The sequence below is a fragment of the Alexandromys fortis genome, unplaced genomic scaffold, assembly GCF_014885135.2.
Source record: "Alexandromys fortis isolate MF-2015 unplaced genomic scaffold, M_Fortis_MF-2015_v1.1 scaffold_185, whole genome shotgun sequence".
Taxonomy (NCBI): Eukaryota; Metazoa; Chordata; class Mammalia; order Rodentia; family Cricetidae; genus Alexandromys; species Alexandromys fortis.
Genome location: NW_026068094.1, coordinates 209,040 through 227,648, shown reverse-complemented (window position 1 = coordinate 227,648; position 18,609 = coordinate 209,040). Strand labels below are relative to the sequence as shown.

General features: G+C 42.5%; 1 protein-coding gene across 6 annotated transcripts in view; it reads left to right on the top strand.

The window, feature by feature from the left end:
• Window positions 1-18,609, top strand: part of Large1 (LARGE xylosyl- and glucuronyltransferase 1) — a 383,834-nt gene that overhangs the window by 189,775 nt on the left and 175,450 nt on the right. For all 6 annotated transcript variants that reach the window (XR_007588866.1, XM_050123188.1, XM_050123191.1 and 3 more), the window contains one exon: window positions 16,615-16,916. Coding sequence is in view for 5 of the 6 variants with exons in the window: in XM_050123188.1 (XP_049979145.1) it covers window positions 16,615-16,916 (302 nt within the window). In the remaining variant the exon portion in view is untranslated. The remainder of the gene's footprint in view (window positions 1-16,614; window positions 16,917-18,609) is intronic.

Here is an 18,609-nt window from a genome sequence, read left to right as displayed (position 1 = left end):
GCGTCATCCTAAGTAAGAGACAGGCATATGAACATAAGATGCTGTGAGCTTGGTCTCGTGGTTTTCTGTTATGTAGATTATCAAAACCCTTTTTCTGTTGCTGTGATAAAATACCCTGACAAACGCAGCATAAGGAAGTAAGAGTTTATATGGGCCCATGAAAGAGAGAAAAATAATTATGGCATGCTGTAGTCAGCCCACTTTCTCTGCTTTGTACAATCCACGATGCTCTATCTAGAGAAGCAGAATTCCACATCAGTTAACATAATCAAGACAATTCCTCACAAGCAAGACCAGAGACCCGTCCTCCACATGAGTATAGATTCTGTGGAGCAGACTTGAGCCATCGCATGAGACAGTACTTTATCAGAAGCACATAGGTGGCTATTTCTGATCCAGCATCTGCAGTTTACAGGAAACAGTACCTTGACTAGTGTAGCAGAGAACTGTGAACCCCTTTGCTCTTACTGAGTACCCAGTCTGGGAAGCAAAAGACATCAAGCTGTGTGCGTTCCTGTTCACTTTCCCCTACAGAACCTCTGGGAAATTCTCAACAGGAGATTCTCAAGTCATCTTCACGTAAAAACAAATACAGTAGCAGTTTTTCTGTCAGAATACCCTTCAATGTCCAATATGAATGGATTATCTCTGCCAGAAGCCTACTTTCCAGAGCCATCTGACATAGCTCATGATACCAGCTAAATTGTGTAAGGAGCAAGAGTCATGTTAATACATTATCATACCTGTATGGTGGATCTTTATTATATTATTAAATAATAGGATTTCATTATTACTTCTAGCCTTGGCATATAAGTATAGGAGTGTCTATAAAAACACTAAGTTACTGGTCTATAGTGGTGTACACCTTCAATCCCTACACTTGGGAAGCAGAGGCAGGCAGATCTTTGTGAGTTCAAGGCCAGCCTGGTTTACAAGAGCTAGTTCCAGGACTGGCTCCAAAGCTACAGAGAAACCTTGTCTCAAAAAACAAACAAACAGAAAACCATGACAACAAAACAACAACAGCAACAACAAAAACCCCACTAAGTTGTATACTTTAAAACCATGGCCAAAAGGTGAATTGTTCTAAAAGCAGCTGCCAAGACAGATATAAGCAAGATAAGTTTAAGACAAAAAAATGAAAGAAAAGTTAAAAAAAAAAAAGATAGGAAAGACATTTTGTTACTGAAATACTTTTTTTTAAAATGTCTTTTACATTTAAATTGTATTTTCAAAAAAAAAAAAACTGGGTGTGTCCTTTTATATAAAAAGGACGATGTGGGATTTGGGACTTCTGTTCCATAGCAGAAGATTATCGGATCAATCATTATATGTTTAAATGCTATATAAATTGAAGTCATGCTGCATAGATAAGGACTTCTAAAGAATTCTTTCCTTCATTTTTCCCAGAAAGGGTGGCAGGGCACCAGGAAGGTCACAAGCTCAATCATGAATAAAGAAAGCCATAGTTAATACTTTTGCTATTGCTTTGTCCTACTTTTCTGTTTCTTTAGAATATTATAAGTATGATTTTAGGCACCTGTTCTTGATTCCTTTGGCTTTCTTATTACTCCCAGGCACTAGACCCTTCAACTGACACTGGTATTTCGAAACCCTGATTTTTCAGTGCATGTTAAAGACAGTGTTCTCCTTATCCTTCTGGGCATGTTGACATCCTCTGCTAGAGCATACTTTCCTAGAGAAAGAGAGGCATGCTCTTTAGAGACAATCCCTCTCATAAGCCAAGATAAATATAACAGAATTAAGTCATCAGATGAGGTGAAAGGGACATTGCTGGCATTTCCATCTAACCTGTTCCTCAGTGCTGAAGCATCTCCATGGGCAGGTGCAGAGATTCAAAGCTTTGGGAGTTGGTGACAGTGATGGAAGCTTTCTAGGAAGTCAGCCCAGGTGTGTGAGTGGGCAGGGTGAGCTCTAGCATGCACCCAGCCTGGAGCTATACTCTTTGAGAAATGCATCCTCCTCAAATTTCCAGAGAGAGGTCTCCTATGTGAGCTCTGGATTTTGACAAGTGGAATACTTTGGGATATGGGATTTATTTCTGCTGAATATCTGACTTGATTAGCATGGAGCGACACGTGGAGAGCAGGCTAGATCCCCACCCTACCTCATCCTTCTCCTGCTGTACAATCAGGAAGCACATTCTCCCTCCCATTGTGGCTTCCAAAGGAAGTGTGCTTTACATATGCAAATGGAAGCCTCAAGTTTCACTTAATAATTATCAGCTGGGGATTCTATTGATGAGCAGCTGAAGCTACTCATCAGGGAAGAATCTGTAAGTTAACCATTTGTGGGTTCCCCTGGAGCCTGCTGCGTCACATCAGCATCTGAATACTCTGGTGATTGCAGACCCTAGATGCTGATTTTCCCTGTTCACTTTCCTGCCTGGCCTGAGTCTGGCAGCTCTTTAGTATCCTGCCCCTGACCATCCTCCTTCTGGGTTAGAGGCTCAAGGGGCAGTGGAGATTCAGCTCTATTTGCAGGAGCAGCATTGCTTACAGCGCTAGAAGTAATGGCCTCCTCCTCACCCTGCAGCTGCTTTGCCCCAACTCCCACAGCTTACTATTAAAAGTTCACAGGGTGCCCTGGATGGTCTGGTCCGGATGTCAGATCCAGGCATTCTTTTGCCTTCATTTTCCACTCTTCTGCAACTATGCTATCCATCTGGGGTATCTCATAGCATAGTGGGCTATCTCTGTCCACTATGTTGCTGTTGATGAACCTGGGTGGAGTTTAGAAAGGCGCTCATTTAAGGCTCTTAGTCTTCATGATTTTATAGGAATTTCTTCACTTTTCTGATTCTTAGTGAAACTATCCTTTTTCAGATCTTTCTTGTATGTGTGGTGAGATGTTCCCACCTTGTTACTGGAAAATGCAACCTTTATTTTCTGCTAAATGCTGTTTAGAGGCAGAATGTGAAATGAACTATAGAAAGAGCTTACACATGGCAAGTTACTCAAGTTCAGCAGGCTTCTGTTTCTTTCTCTTTAATATATGGACACTAAAACCTGCCTCAGAACTGCAGCAATGAGCTGGCCTATGTTAGATTCATCCAGGCAAAGTGGATGGGAGGTTAGAGAAGTGGAACACACAACCTCACTTCAACCTGGTTCTAGTAAGCGTCAGGTTCAGCAGTTACTTCTATACATTCCTGATTGTGATATTCGGGTCTATCTGGTTGTCTCTAAGCCGTGGCGATAGCATGGTGGATTAATCAGGTCTACAGAAACCCTGTCGCTGTTGAATTTGGTTCTTGAGAGGTAGAGACAGACCAAGAAGAAGGGAACATAAATGTTTGTAGTGCGATCCTAATTAGTCTGTTATTAAAAACCTGAAGTCAGATAGTAAGGGATGAAAGCTGAAAGATCAGAGAAGCAGAGCAGCCAGCCACTAGAGCTCATACCTCCACGAAGTCCTCAGACCAAATGGTGTTTCCTGTTTCTACAAGTTCCCAGATTTAATAATATGAGCTCCTGTCTCCTCCTGCCTTATATTCCTGTATTCACCTCTCTACTTCTGGTATTAAAGGTCTCTACGTCCTGGTTTTGTTTTTCTTTTAGACTGATTCAATCTGGTGTAGGCCAGGGTAGCATCAAACTCCTGATCTTTCTGCTTCATCCACCCAAGTGTTGGGATTAAAGGTGTGTACCACCACTGCCTGGTCTCTATGGTTAACTAGTGGGTAGGTCCACCCTCTGATCTTCAGGCATGCTTTGTCAGAAACAAACAAAATATCACCACAAGCATTAATTTTGGAGAGAGCCTTGTGATGTTTTACCATAGAAGATGTGCCAGAGTTGGAGGGAGAGACCCAGGGCTTCAGAGTGCTTCTCTAAGGAGTGGCGTTGAAACAGATTCTGAAAAGGATCAGAGCCATCACTCTTGTAACATGATCGAACCCGGCCTGCTTGTTTGTGTTTTCTGTCCTGCCCAGTACCCCACAACTGTTTAGCCCTGAAGAAAATCACACATAGGTCTCCATAAATTATAAAACTGATTGGCCCATTAGCTCTAGCCTCTCACTGGCTAACTCTCACATCTTGATTAACCCATTTTTCTGATCTATGTTAGCCATGTGGCTCAGTACCTTTTTTCAGTGGGGCAGATTACATCCTGCTGCTTCGGTGGACTAGGCAGGAGTGGGAGGAATCAACTTCCTCCTTCCCAGAATTCTCCTGTTCTCATTACATCATTTCTATTTCCTGTCTTGTTTTTCCACCTATATTTCCTGCCTGGCCAATCAGCATTTATTTAAAACATAATTGACAGAATACAGACAATTCTCCCGCACCACACTCTCAGAGAAACATTGCTAGGAAACATCCAGAAAGCCAGTGTGGCAGGCAGAGAGGCCAAAACGTACAGCATTAAAGTCGGATAGATAGCTTAGGCCAGATAACTGTTTGTGAAACACTGTAAAGTCCTTGGGTCTGGCTTTATGTTTGATGAGAACTGTGGGAAAGAGATTGAGTTAGGTAGGTGAGTGGTTCGGTGGCCATTGCAAACATCTGAGCAAGAGTGATGTGGTCAGAACTGAAGTTAGAGCAGCAATTTAGGTGTCATCTAGAGAATTTAGGTGCAATCTAGAGAAAGAACTAATACTTTAATATATTCCTGATGGGTATGAAGAGAGGAATTCAGTGCAGTGTTACAAGTATCATAGTGATGTCATTATCAGAAAATACTTTTTACCAGTACAGTGAACACCCTAACAGGAATTCAGCTGACCTTTATTGAGTCACAATGTGAAGCAGGTTGCACATAGTCTTGGTGTATAAAAGAAGAGAGTCATTTCTAGGCAAAGGGCTGACCAGGCAGGCATTTCCCCCTTCCATTACCTGTATAGCATAAGGCAGTGGACATCTAGGGACATGAGAGGAATGTAAAGCCAGCTCTATTTAGGAAGGTTAAGTGTCCTAGGCAGGATTCTTGAGCTGGTGTTGAAAGGTCACTGTTAATTCACCAAGTTAAAAGGAAAAAAAAAAAAAAAAGCTTGTAAATGGCATAGATCTATTTCCCCACATCTATTCCATTTTCCGGGACGTAGCTCACACCTTGCATATGGGGACCCCCAAAACCATGTCTTTCTGAAGATGGGATTTTGGTGTGCAGGGGATTATGTAGCAATTCCTGAAGGTCCAGAAACTCTTAAGCCATAACCCATCCTGCTGTGTATACCTTTACACTGGCACTGGTTTGGAATCATGGGCACCTGCTCTACCGTGACTCTTCTCGTTGGGACCGCGAATTAGGATCTAGCATTGCAGGCTCTACTACCAAAGGCTTCACTTTGGTCCTGGGTATCTTTCAAGGTTTCTACTTCCCCCCAAAACAGTCCTAGTTTTGTTTCACAGTGAAGTCAAGCCAAGAGTTTTAGGGATGGGTGGTGCTTCAGTGGTTAGGAGCATCCACTGCTCTTGCATGGATCACAACCAACTGTAACGTCAGCACCATGGGATCTAGAACTATCTTGTGAACTGCAATAATGTATACATAACAACCACACAGACACACATAACTAACAATAATAAAATAATAAAATCTTTTTTTAAAACAATTTCTTAGTGAAATTACCTGGCACAAGTGAGAAGGAAACACGGAACACAAAACAAATCCACTTAGGAGTTTATTAGAGGGGGCAGCACAGGCCTGGGGAATCGGTGTGCAGAGAAAGAGAAGAAGATGGCGCATCCAGCTTTTTAAAAGCTGCCTAGTGCATGCACACAGGGGGTTGGCATGACTACATCATATGCAGATGACAGGCTCATGTATGCCCGCAAGGGTTTAGCTGAATCATACGTGGATGGAACCATGCATGTACTGAGGTGGGTCACACGGGGCCCTTTTAACATTCATGCACCTCCGCGCCCCAGGGCCTTCTGTACAACATGGCTCTAGACCCGGAAGTGCAGCCTTATTTGTGGCTGAATAATAACATTTCACCCTTTCGTTTATTATAAAAATTTGGGAGTTTATAGGTCTTAATGGTTGGGAATGGGGCATCATAAGGTCTGTCATGACTGCTTCACGCTTACTTTGTGGGCATCGTTGCTGATTTTTTTGGGCGTTGGGGAGTTGCCATGCTTGACCATGTCCTGGGGTAGCTGATTACTGTTATTATTCTTGGCTCTATGGAACTGGCTAGCTGGCAGCTTAAACCTGACAAGATGCTGGAAAGGCTGGAAAAAAAAATTTAGATTCTGACCAGGAGAGACATCATTGGGAACCTTCATCTGGTGATGGATGGAGATAGAGACAGAGACCCACACTGGAGCACTGGACTGAGCTCCCAAGGTCCCAATGAGGAGCGGATGGAGGGAGAACACGAGCAAGGATGTCAGGACCACGAGGGGTGCACCCACCCACTGAGACAGTGGGGCTGATCTATTGGGAGCTTACCAAGGCCAGCTGGACTGTGACTGAAAAAGCATGGGATAAAACCGGACTCTCTGATCATGGCGAATAATGAGGGCTGATGAGAAGCCAAGGACAATGGCACTGGGTTTTGATCCTACTTCATGTTCCGGCTTAGTGGGAGCCTAGCCAGTTTGGACGTTCACCTTCCTAGACATGGACGAAGGGGGAGGACCTTGGACTTTCCACAGGGCAGGGAACCCTGACTGCTCTTTGGACTGGAGAGGGAGGGGGAGAGGAGTGAGAGGAGGGGGAGGGAAATGGGAGGCTGGGAGGAGGCGGAAACTTTTTTTCCTTTTCTCAATAAAAAAAAATAGATTCTGGTGATTAAGGGAGGAGAGTACCAAGATGGAAGATAGAGGGGGGTTCGTTGGGAGGGAGGGAGGAGGGAATTTCCCAGGGGTTCCCGAGATCAGGAATGATAAAGGAAGAATTAAATGATACTTATTCTGGGTGAATCTGGTCCGTTTAGGTCCAATTATGGTGCGGGAGAATTGTATGTATTCTGTCAAATATGTTTTAAATAAACGCTGATTGGCCAGGTAGGAAGAATAGGTGGGAAAACCAAACAGGAAGTAGAAAGGATGCAAGGAGAACAGGAGAATTCTGGGAAGGAGGAAGCTGATTCCTCCCACTACTGCCCAGATCACTGAAGCAGCAGGATGTGATCTGCCCCACTGAAAACGGTCCTGAGTCACATGGCTAACATAGATCAGAATAATGGGTTAATATAAGCTACAAGAGCTAATAAGTACCCTGACATAATAGGCCAATCAGCTTTATAACTCATAGAGATCTCTGTGTGATTTTCTTTGGGTCTAAACAGCTGGGGGTACCAGGCAGAACACAAACCTCCAACAAGCAGGCCCCCTTCATGTTACACAATTTACTCCCTGGAGCTTATGAAAAAGTGTTTGAAAAGAATTAAATTTTAGACATATTAAAAGCTTATGATTACGATGATATAGTGTTGGAATAGAAGTTTGGTGGTAGAAGGGGGAAATTATTGAAAAGGATAATTATTAGACCCTTTAATGTTTTACCTGTAAATCTTGATGTTTTCCTTTAGCATCATGGTGTTACCTTAACATCCAGGAGACGCTGTTGCAGTCAGTGATAAACCTGTTATGTTAAAGTCTGTTTTGTGAGTGTTTTTGGAGTTTGGGGCTGCAAATTTGTTATTTTTTTCCACCTTGACTTTTGATAGAACTTTTAGTTCTAGTTCTATGTTTAATGATGGTCCCTGTAATAACAGCTGAGTGGTTAACTGGAAATTTAAGCATGACATTGGAGATAAGGCAAAGTTGGTAAAGCAGACAGGAGGAAGAGGGGAGAGTATATGGAATTTTTTTGCACAGGAGAGTGAAGTAAGGATGAGATTTTTATTTTTCTGGATCTGGAGAAAGAGTGGCTGATCTTGGTGCCCTCTAGAACTTATGGGAACAGGTCCCTGTTTGAGTTACTGTATATGAGGGAGTATCTTGAGCTCGAAGAGTAAAAGGTTTAAGATGGGACAGGTGACTCCAATTGAGCTTGGCAGCTGTGGGAGTTACAAGAATTACTTTAAAGAGGCCCTGCCATTTAGGGGAAAAGGGTGAGGTTGTTGGTCTGGGGAAGAGAAGAGTACCTGATTCTGTATTTTAATTGGCAGTGGGCATGAATTAACACATGGTTGAGGTAATGAGTAGTTGGTAAAATCCCATAATAGGGAGTTTAGATAGGATAACAGCAGAGTAAACAGGTGATCAGGAAGGGGGGAGGTTTTAGGTGAGAGGCTGGGGGTTAAAACTGACTGCCCATACCTGAGTTCAAAGGGCGAGATGAAAAGGGGGCTTTGGGGAGAGCCCTAAGCCTTAGAAGGGCCAGAGGCAAAGTTTTACCCAGTTAGGTGAAGCTCCTGTGACATCTTAACAAGAACATTTTTAAAGGAACAGTTAGTTTGTTCTACCTTCCCTGAAGACTGAGGGTGGTAGCCTGCTCTATGGGTCCCCTCACATAAAAAGGAGCTGCCATCTGTGTAACAGGTATAACTGGTCCGGGACAGTTTGCCTTTCTGTATATGTGAGGGGTGGAGTAGTAGATCCTCTAAGGTTTTTATACAGGAATGATGGGGGAATAATTAATGTTAGGTTGAGGTAGGAGATTTGAGATATTAAGGGGTGGGCAGCATTGGAAAATGACTGTGGCATCTCCTACCAGTGCCACCTGGAGGGAAAGGACTCGGGAAGGGGGTGAGGTTTATAAGCCTTTGTAAGTTAAGAGGTGGGACAGATTGTGGTGGGAGAAGACATTGGTGGGTGACCCAAAGGTTAGTTTCTTTGACTCACAAATCAGAAGCTCAGCGCCACTAAAGCACGTATGCAGGGTGCCCAGCCCTGAGTGGTGAGGTCCAGCTTCTTTGACAGGTACACTACAGGTGCAAAGGAAGGTCCCAGCTGATGTCCTAGGACCCCAAGGGCATATCTCTCCTTCTCTGTTACATAGAGGGAGAAAGGATGAGTTAAATCTGGGAATGAAGAACTGGGGCCTGGATAAGGGCTTGTTGGAGTCTCTGGAAGGGTTTAGTAATGGGATCGAGCAGGGGGCTTGTGCAGAGAGCTGAAAGCTGCCTCATATAAGGGGCGGGCAAGGAGACAAAAAGAAGGGGTCCAGGAATATAGGAAGCCAGCTATTCCTAGGAACAGTGAAACCTCTTCTTATGTGGATGGACCTGCAAGGGACTGAATTAGCTTTTTTTCTGTCTAGGGTAATAGCTTTTTGGATTGGGGTAATAGTTAATCCCAAGTAAATGACCTGAGAGGTAGGCATTTAGGCCTTAGAAGGTGAGATTCTATAGCCCCCTTTGGATAGGAAATTTAAAAGAGTGGGGCCATGAGTTTTGCTGATCTCCAATGATGGACTGCAAGGTAAAATATCATTCACATACTGTCTGAGTTTAGACTTAGGGAGAGACAGTGAGAGAAGAGCAGAAGCTAAAGCCTGACCAAACAGGTGTGAGCTATCCCAGAATCCCTGGGAAGGACAGTGCAGGTGAGCTGTTGGAGAGGCGAGTGCCAGGATTAGTCCAGGTGAAGGCAAAGATATTTTGAGATTGAGAGCTGAGAGTAATAGAGAAAAAAGCACCTTGAGTACCTGTGCAAGATGTTGAAGTGCTCTTCTGAAACAATGACATTTTGTTAAGCTGAACTCCTGGTAAATATCTCCTGCTGCCTTCTTTCCTGGTCTACCCTAGTAAAAACCTGTCCTTCATTTCTGATTTCCTTGAAATTGTTCATTTGGATTTGTGGAGAAAGTAACTGATAGAGGTCCCCTTCCTGTATTTCTCTAACAATGTAACTTTCACTAATTGCTTTCTAGCACTGATGTTAGTTAAGGTGACTGACAGTGGGGAAAAAGGGCACAAGAAAAGTGAGCTGTTATTTCTAGGCAAGGGCTGTCCAGGCAAGCTTTATTTTGTTTTTAATTTATAACGAAACTGAGGATGATAACATTCTTTTAGGTCATATGGCAATTTATGGCAGCTGGATAGTATGAAAAAAGTTGTCTACATTCACAAAAAGGATTGCTTTGGTTTAACAAAAACCAAATGAAGTGTAGAAAAGCACTGTGCGTGTGGTAGTCTCCCACTGTGCCATGGGGTAACTCTGCAGTCATCACTAACATTAATCAAATACAAATGGATCCCTATCTGTCTTTGATGTCAAGCTCTTCCTGATAATCCAAACCCTTCTTTTCAGTGTCTTTACTGAGTTTAGCTTCCTGATGAACACTGAATGGTGAAGGTGGCCTATATGCAAGTTGATATTCTCAGCTTAAGTGAAGTACTTGTTGTGATTTGTGTCAAAGTCAGTTGAGTGGAGAAGAGGTAAGAACTATCAGAGGGCCTTGAGACTATGGTTCAAGTCATCCCTCAGCAATACTATAAGGTTTGCTGATGGGGTCTGATCACCCATGTGATTGATTGCTCATTTACAGGAAGTAAGTGGAAATAGGTTAGGGAGATGGCTCAGTGCAGAAAACTCTTACAGCACAAGTGTGAGTACTTTAGGTTAGATCCCCAGCATCCACATAAATAAATACAGCTTAAATATGGCAGCCTGCTTGTAATCCCAGCTTTGTGGGGGAGCACGGAATCCTTGAACATGTTGTCTAGCTATATTAGCTCACCAGTGAGCTTTGGGTTCAGCAAAAAGATGCTGCCTCAGTATATATGATAGAGCACAATCAATGTAGATGCTCAGAGTAAACTCACATTTGAACACTCAAATGTACACAGGTGCTTATGCATGCACACTTACATACGTACGTGGAATGTATGGAAACTGACTCTCACTGACATAAATCGGGAAGAACACTAATGCCTCTTGATCCTTTTTTTCTTCAGATTGAGTCTTTCAGTCCCAAGCTGTCCATGACATTTGTGATCTTCATCTGAGAGAAGGATACCAAAGTCTGAGTGGGCTGTTTTCTCATTCCCATCACATGGAGAGAAAGCACAGTAGTTTAGTCTCATACAGCACCATTGAATAGCAACTGAAATCTTCCCCAATCTCACTGGATAGCCAGGGATGACATGTCTTCACCACCAAAGTGGTAGAATTAAAAATGTGTACCACAAAACCCAGATTATATGGTACTGAGAATAGAACCCAGGTTTCTGACATTCGTCAATCCATCTACCAACTGAGCTTTATCCTTAGCCTACCATTGAACCCTTTTCAAATATAGATCTTATTTAAATTGTATGTATGTGGCTGTATCTGTATGTAAAAGTGAGTACAAGAGCTCAAAAGGTCAGAAGGGGGTATTAGATCATCTACAGCTAGAATTATAGGTGTTTGTGGGCCCCCAGACATGAGTACTGGGAATTAAACATGTCATCTGCAAGAGCAGTGAGTGTCCTTAGTCTATAGTTACAACCCTTTTGGACTCTTCTTTGTAGCAGTTCTTATGTCTTCACTGAAGGTCTGGATTTTGCTGGACTGCCACACTTTAGAAGTAGGGATGGATGGTGTCAGAGCTTTGTCTGTCTGTTACTTGCCATTCAGCTCTTTTTTCATCTATGATATGAATTGGATGTTGTTGCCCATACTCTCTTTTAAAAGAAATCATTCCAATAATTTTTGAGTACTGAATATATCCACCAAGGATGGCAATTTAAACTTCATGTCAAGCAGAGCTTAAAAAACTGGATACAGCATATTGTTCCACACCCTGAGTTTGATTATTAAAAGAAAAATTTAAAACCTTGTTCAAGAATCGTCCCATGTGGCCACCTGAATTGGTTTTATATTTAAGCTACAAAAAAAAAATGTGTACACACACAGATACACTCATACATACCACCTCATCAGAACATTTTACAAAACATTTTACTGTAAAATATAATACTTCTAGCACATGTGACTTTTGACTCTTAGAAACAGTATTAGATTGTATAAGTACTGAATATTTCATAGAAAATTATACATTTATCGCATAGATTTTTTAAAAGATCAGTGGGGAAACACTTAAAGTCTTTTACCTTGAATATTTCTCAACCAAAAGGGCAGCAGCAGGTTGGGGGGTGGAGAAACTAGAAACCCTAGAATATTTCTGCATGTCTTTTATGATCAAGAGTCACAGTGATGACTTGGTGAGCCTTGGAGCTCACTTTGCAGAGATAGCAAAGCATGTGTTTCCCATGATCTAAGAACACAGAAGATTGTGTCCAATTGCTACACTTGTATAGACGATGACCCAATAAGCTGGGCACAGTGAAAAGCTGCTTCTTTACCTGCAATCAGTATATCCTCTGCTAAAATAAGTGATGTCCCTGAAGCTGTGCTAAAAGGAATTGGTATTAACGAGTAAGTAGAATCAGAGAGAAACCAAAAGGAGTGGAATATTAATTTGTTGTGTTTTTTACTGATCAGTTCTCAGAATTTCAGGTGAATGTGTAGTTGTGGTTTCTCTTTCCCCACCAATGCTATTTGCTAAACTGTCTTTTGGTTACATTGGAGACAAGACTCAACTGCCAAGGAGATGAGTTGACTGTAGACAGAGGTCTTTTGCCTTGTTTGGTTTCAATTTGATTGCTCCTCACACATCTCTTCAGTTAATTCTTATTTTCTTAGCCATGAGAAGAATTGTCTGTAGTTAGAAGCAGATTTATCTGCCCTGCTATAAACACAGTAGATGGAAGCACAACTGCTTCCACCATACTGAACTTTGGGATATTTGGCCAAAAATTGCAAAGTTTTATATCATTGAATTAGAAATACATAACAAAAAAAACATAACAAAAAACCCTGTGACTATTGATCATAAGGACATAGTTCAAGCCAAATCCCTAGGTATAGATCTAGGAGATTGTTACTAAAAGTGTCTATTATCTCCCTTTAATGAAGTCCTTTAAGAGAAAGTTCTTGAGAATAGTTCCATGGGGGAGAGAAGAGAGATCATGCTGCAGATCAAGGAGAGTGGAGTCCATACCTCCTTCCTTCTGGCATAGTGGTGGTAGATTCTTTTTCAAAGCTTACAAAGTCTTTTTTACTGTCGTCCTTCCTTTGCCAGAAGGTCACTGATGTCTTAGTTGGAACTCATGCTTGGTTCCCCCACCCCCTTCCCTTTGCCGAAGATACCTTCCAGAAAATCACTTCAGGAAAATCTTTGGGTGAAGCATGCTCTGTTTACCCACAACAGTCAGACAGTCCTTGCCTGCTTTTGTTTCCCTTCGCTTTCTCAGTGTACATGTGGTGCTGTGCTTCCAGAAGGTTCTATGATTTCAGACCATGGTGTAGCTAAAAGTGTACCTGTAACTCGCCCTGGTGCACACACTGCCTACAAGTGCAAAAACTGATGACATATTAATATACTCATCTTTCATAGAGTGTTTGGGGAGCATGATTCTTTTTAAGTGAAGCTTTCAAGATCAGCTTCAGCTTTTTAAACTTTTCTAAAATGACTTTGTCTTCAACGTTTTGTCTGTTTTGCATTTTGAAGTGATAATGAAGGAGTGTGTGAAATTTCTATATTTCAAGGAGGGCAGTGTGTGTGTGTGTGTGTGTGTGTGTGTGTTTTAATGACATGATGCTTCATGAACATTGCCTGCGTTATGTGGAAGTAGAAACATGCAGAAATTCAGTGTAACTTAGGCCAGTGAACGTCACAGAGGGAAGGGGAGCAGCCTGGCCACTGGACCTACTTCATAGACAACTCTAGTTGAGACAGGAGAAACATTAGGGGAACCAAATGGCCCATAAACTTTGAGGAGCTAAAACAGCATTATCTTAGCTACTCTTCTGTTGCTATGATAACACACCATGACCAAGTATCTTGTATAGGAAAGAGTTTATTTGGGTTTGTGATTCCAGGATTATTGATGGTGTAGGGAAGACATGGTTGCAGGTACAAGAAGCTGGTGCTAAACACAAACCACAGTCAGAGAATGAAAACTGAGAATGCCATGAGTTTAAAACTGTTGTGTCCAGATTACGACCCCCAGAGAGAGACCACCAGAGAGGCCCAGACTGTAATAAGCAAGGTTTAATCAGCATAATACAAACATGTGTGGAACTCCTCTCCATCCCCGTTGTAGTGAGACAGAGAGGAGTTGTACATCCTCTGTGGGGTGAGCTTTTAAAGGCTACAAAGAGACTCTTTGAAGCTGCTTTAGTAACAGGTACAAGGACTTTTGCTCCTTCCCATCCTTCTAAGTCAACTTTCTCCTTGTTCTTAGAGCAAGGCCACTGTTCCTGAGTTAGGCCATCTTTATCAGCCTGTACCAGGTGGCTGGCTGGGTTGAGCTAAGCGACCTTGTGGGAGAGGGGAAGGCCACTATCTTCTGGGGAAACATTCTGCTAGGAAATTTCTTCTTGACCCTTTGAGAATAAGGGGTGAGGGTCCTACAGAAACCTTAAAGATTGCCCCCAGTGACATACTTCTTCCACCAAGGCTATGCTACCTAAAGAGTGCCATCAACTGGAAACCAAGTATTCAAACATCTGAGCCTGTGGAGGGCATTCTCATTCAATACCACAATCCGAAAATGGGCGTTGCTGCTCATGTGACACAAGCTGCTCTAAGAGGGTAGTAGAAGTAAAGGCAGGGGACAGCACCCTGGTGAGAGCCACACTGCTCTGAAGGGGATAACGCTTTCTTTGTACCTGAGCCAGAGGGTCTGGCATGATGCACAGGACAGTCTTTCTCCTCTTTGGTTACATGTGAAAATCTCATGCAGGGCTGCTTTCTGTGCTGAGAACTAGAGGCCTTAACTCAAGAGGCTTTTAGCTTACGCATCTGATTAAGGCCTGTGTATACACCAGGTAGTTGGGTAGCTACACTTTGTGATATATGAATATGTATAAAGTGTATATTTGTGTGTGTGTCTGTGTGTGCATATGAGTGAACCAGAAGAGGATGTTAGGCATCCTGCTTTATCATTCTTTACCTGTTCCTTTCAGATAGAGTCTCTTTTCATTCAACCTGGAACTCAACCTCAGGACCTTGGGTCCTCAAAGCTTGCTGTGTTCCTAATTCTTTCATGAAAGAAATAGCCCAGAGACCTTTAACTCAGCCCCTTATGTGGGGTCATAGCCAGGTGTGACATCAAGGAGAGTTCATTTCCTTCCTGCTGTGAATTATAATAGTGTCAGTCTCCTTGTCTATACAGGCATAGTGACTACCTTGTCCTCCGATAATTAAGGCACTGTGTGTTTAGGATAGAGTGTGCAAGAAACCCCTGTTATTATTCTCTGCATACCTTGGGAGTCTGCCTTCTCTTACCAACAAGATGTTCCAAGGTCCACATTCACTTCTACCTATCTTCCCCGCCCCCCTTTAAAGTTGGGAGCTCAAACTCTGTGTAGCTGAGGATGACCTTGAACTTTTGACCCTCCTAAGTGCTGGGGAGACAGGTATTCACCAAGGTCAGGTGCATCTAAGGAGGCTAAGGCCTCACACTTGTCAGGCAAGCATTCTCTTCATTGAACATAGTCCTGTCCTGTACTGTTTAATTCTCTTGGTGGAACCAAACATGGAGGCTGATTTCAAAAGCTGGGGAGGGGGCTTGTAATTAACTAGCCCAGTTACAGTGCACTCCTCATCTGTCTGTGATTTTATGTCCTCTGCAGATTCTGCCTCAACCTTTGATTTGTAATTCATGGCAGTGCAATTCTGTAAGCCTTACTTCTTGCACTTATAGGCTCGGGAGTGTGTACAGCTAACCCTAAAGTGACTTTGGGTTAAATAAAATAGCAGTTATCTGTAAGGACATCAAATGTCCTTGACAGAGACAAATCCCATGCAGCATGGGCAGCACAGGTGAAACACATAGTGTGTGTGATTCATACCTTGATGGTACAGTTTGGAATCTCAGCCTGGACTGGGCTGCAAGCAAGGCAACTTGGGTTGTGGACAAACAGAAGTGCATTTTAGCCAGTCAGGGAGATGGAAGCCACTGAGACAGCTGCACTCAGGCTGGATCAAACAAAAAGGAGTGGCAGCCTTGTGTCTCTGGAATTACTAATAGTCAGCATGCATTGGTATATATATGTATGTCAGTATATATATGTATGTCAGTATATATATATAAGTACACACACATATGAGTACACACACATATAGATATATGCTAATTGCCTTTGCAAAGTGGTGGTTTTTTTGAATTGTAAAAATTAAAACAGAAACCCAATCAGTCAGCCTTAAGATCATATGCGTATAAGTAACTTTATACAGGCAGAGGCGGCTTTCCTTGGGAAGTGATGCTTTCAAAACAGGGTTTGGAAGATGACTTTAGGTGTTCTTAAGAACTTCACTTTATTCCCCCTTTTCCGTTTGAGCTCTTCTATATTCTCAAGCTCCCACATCTCAGACTTTCCATTCCTCCTTATTCATACATGTTATGTGACTTCTTGTTAAGAATGTTCATTTTCAAATATGTCATATGGAGAAGAAGGCATGTGTTTAACTAGGAACAGTATTAAGAGTGTCTTTGTCTAATCAGTCTTATTTTTATTACCATAATACACCATCCTGTTCTCACTTTTTTCCCATTTTAATATGTACTGAATTATCACTCACAGTCCATCTGCTTTCCTGCTAAGCAGTGGGATTGTGTCAAGAGCCTGGGGAGGTAATGCTGGGGTTCCCGGAGGTAAGTTTGCTAAGCTGATGCTTCCTTGGTCTCTTCTCCGCTAGATGGGAAGCCCGTGTCTCTGTCTCCCCTGGAGTCCCAAGCCCACAGTCCCAGGTACACTGCCTCAAGCCAGCGGGAGAGGGAGAGCCTGGAGGTTCGTGTCCGAGAGGTGGAGGAGGAAAACCGTTCACTGCGCAGGCAGCTCAGCCTGGCCCAGGGTCAGGGCCCTGCTCAACGCCGTGGGAACCACTCCAAGACCTACTCCATGGAAGAGGGAACAGGAGACAGTGAGAACCTGCGGGCTGGCATCGTGGCAGGCAACAGCTCTGAGTGTGGACAGCAGCCAGTTGTGGAGAAGTGTGAGGTGAGGAGCACAGGCATTGGGGGAAGTGGCTACTCAGAGTCCGTGTTACTGCTTATCCCTGCAAATGCCTCCTGGACACATTACCAGGGCCCTACAAAGAGGTGGATTTCTTAATTCAGAGCAAAACCAGATTGATCATAAAACTTTGCTGAATGGGCACAAAGACTCTTAATCTCATTGTTTCTCAGTTTCTCCATCTGATAAACAGGGATAAGAAGGCCTACTTCACAGAAGCATTATGGATGCAACCGATCTCTGGTTTCTTTGTGTTTCATTAGGAAATGCTCAGGTTTTCACACCCTGTCTTCATCCTGGGAACTCAGTTCTTTACAGTGTAGAACGGCTCATCCAGAGATATGGTTGCATTATGTAGTTAGTTACTTTGTGTTTCATTAGGAAATGCTCAGGTTTTCACACCCTGTCTTCATCCTAGGAACTCAGTTCTTTACAGTGTAGAATGGCTCACACAGAGATATGGTTGCATTATGTAGTTAGTTACTTTGGCCCCATTCCCTTTTCTGTGTATGAACAGTCTCTGCAATTCAGAACTAGAGTGCTAGTGCCTATCAAAAGCCCCTCTTTGAGGTTTCATATCTCAGGACTATTTTCTTCCTGGAATGTACTTCCTTTCTTAGTTAACCTATGGAATCTTGCAATTCTTATCCATCTTTCTGTAATGTGCCTGTCAGACTCAACCTCCTTTTTACCATGTGTATATGTACATGCGCACATGCACACTCACACACACACACACACGTGCACGCGCGCACACACACACATTTCCTACTTCTTCTGGTTCTTACTGTGTAGGTGAGTTAGGCAAGTACTTGCTAACAGCAAGGGTGAATAAGAACTCAGCCGTGGTAGTTTCTGCTTTGAGTACTTGAGCACTTTGCCTAACTTCTTGGAACTCATGGGTGCCTCAGCAGTGAACATCTAAGGCTGATTTTTATGAAATTTTGGAGGCTATTAAAGTGATGGCTAATGCCAAAGATACTTAGTGTGCTTTTAGTTAAAGTAATTAGTATTCTTTTTAGCTAAGTACAGATAATACTGGCTGGGTTTTCTTTTGCTGTTTCCTAGGATAAATAACATTAAGCTTTATCCACACTGAAGTCATAGCTCTTCATTTTAAGTTTAAGCTATAGCATCTGCGCCATGAATGGATTTATTAATGATATTGGCAGTACCATCTGTATGTCACATGGCAGGAGGGCTTATTAAGTAATGAAGATGAAGATGGACTTGTATAGAAATCTAATATCAAGAGAGGAGAACTTAAACAAGAAATGAAAATGAGAGGATTACAAGTCTAATTGAAACATGCCCTAGTGAGAGGTATCTAGAAGTTGGCTATTCTGTTTTGTTTCTGTTGCTGTTATTTAAAAAAAAAAATTAGCCTGACAAAAGCAACTATAAGAGAAATTATTTCTTTGGCTCACAGGTCACAGTCCATAAATGGAGAAAACAAGGTGCCAGGAACTTGATACAGTTAGATATATCCATAGTCAAAAACAGAGAGAATGTATGGTTCTTATGTTTCACCCAGTACATGAAATTGAATGCAGTATACTGCATTCAAGATGGGTCTTTCCATCTCAATTAAGAAAACCCCTTAGTAGTTCCAGGACAGGCTCCAAAACCACAGAGAAACCCTGTCTCGAAAAAAAAAAAAAAAAAAAAAAAAAAAAAC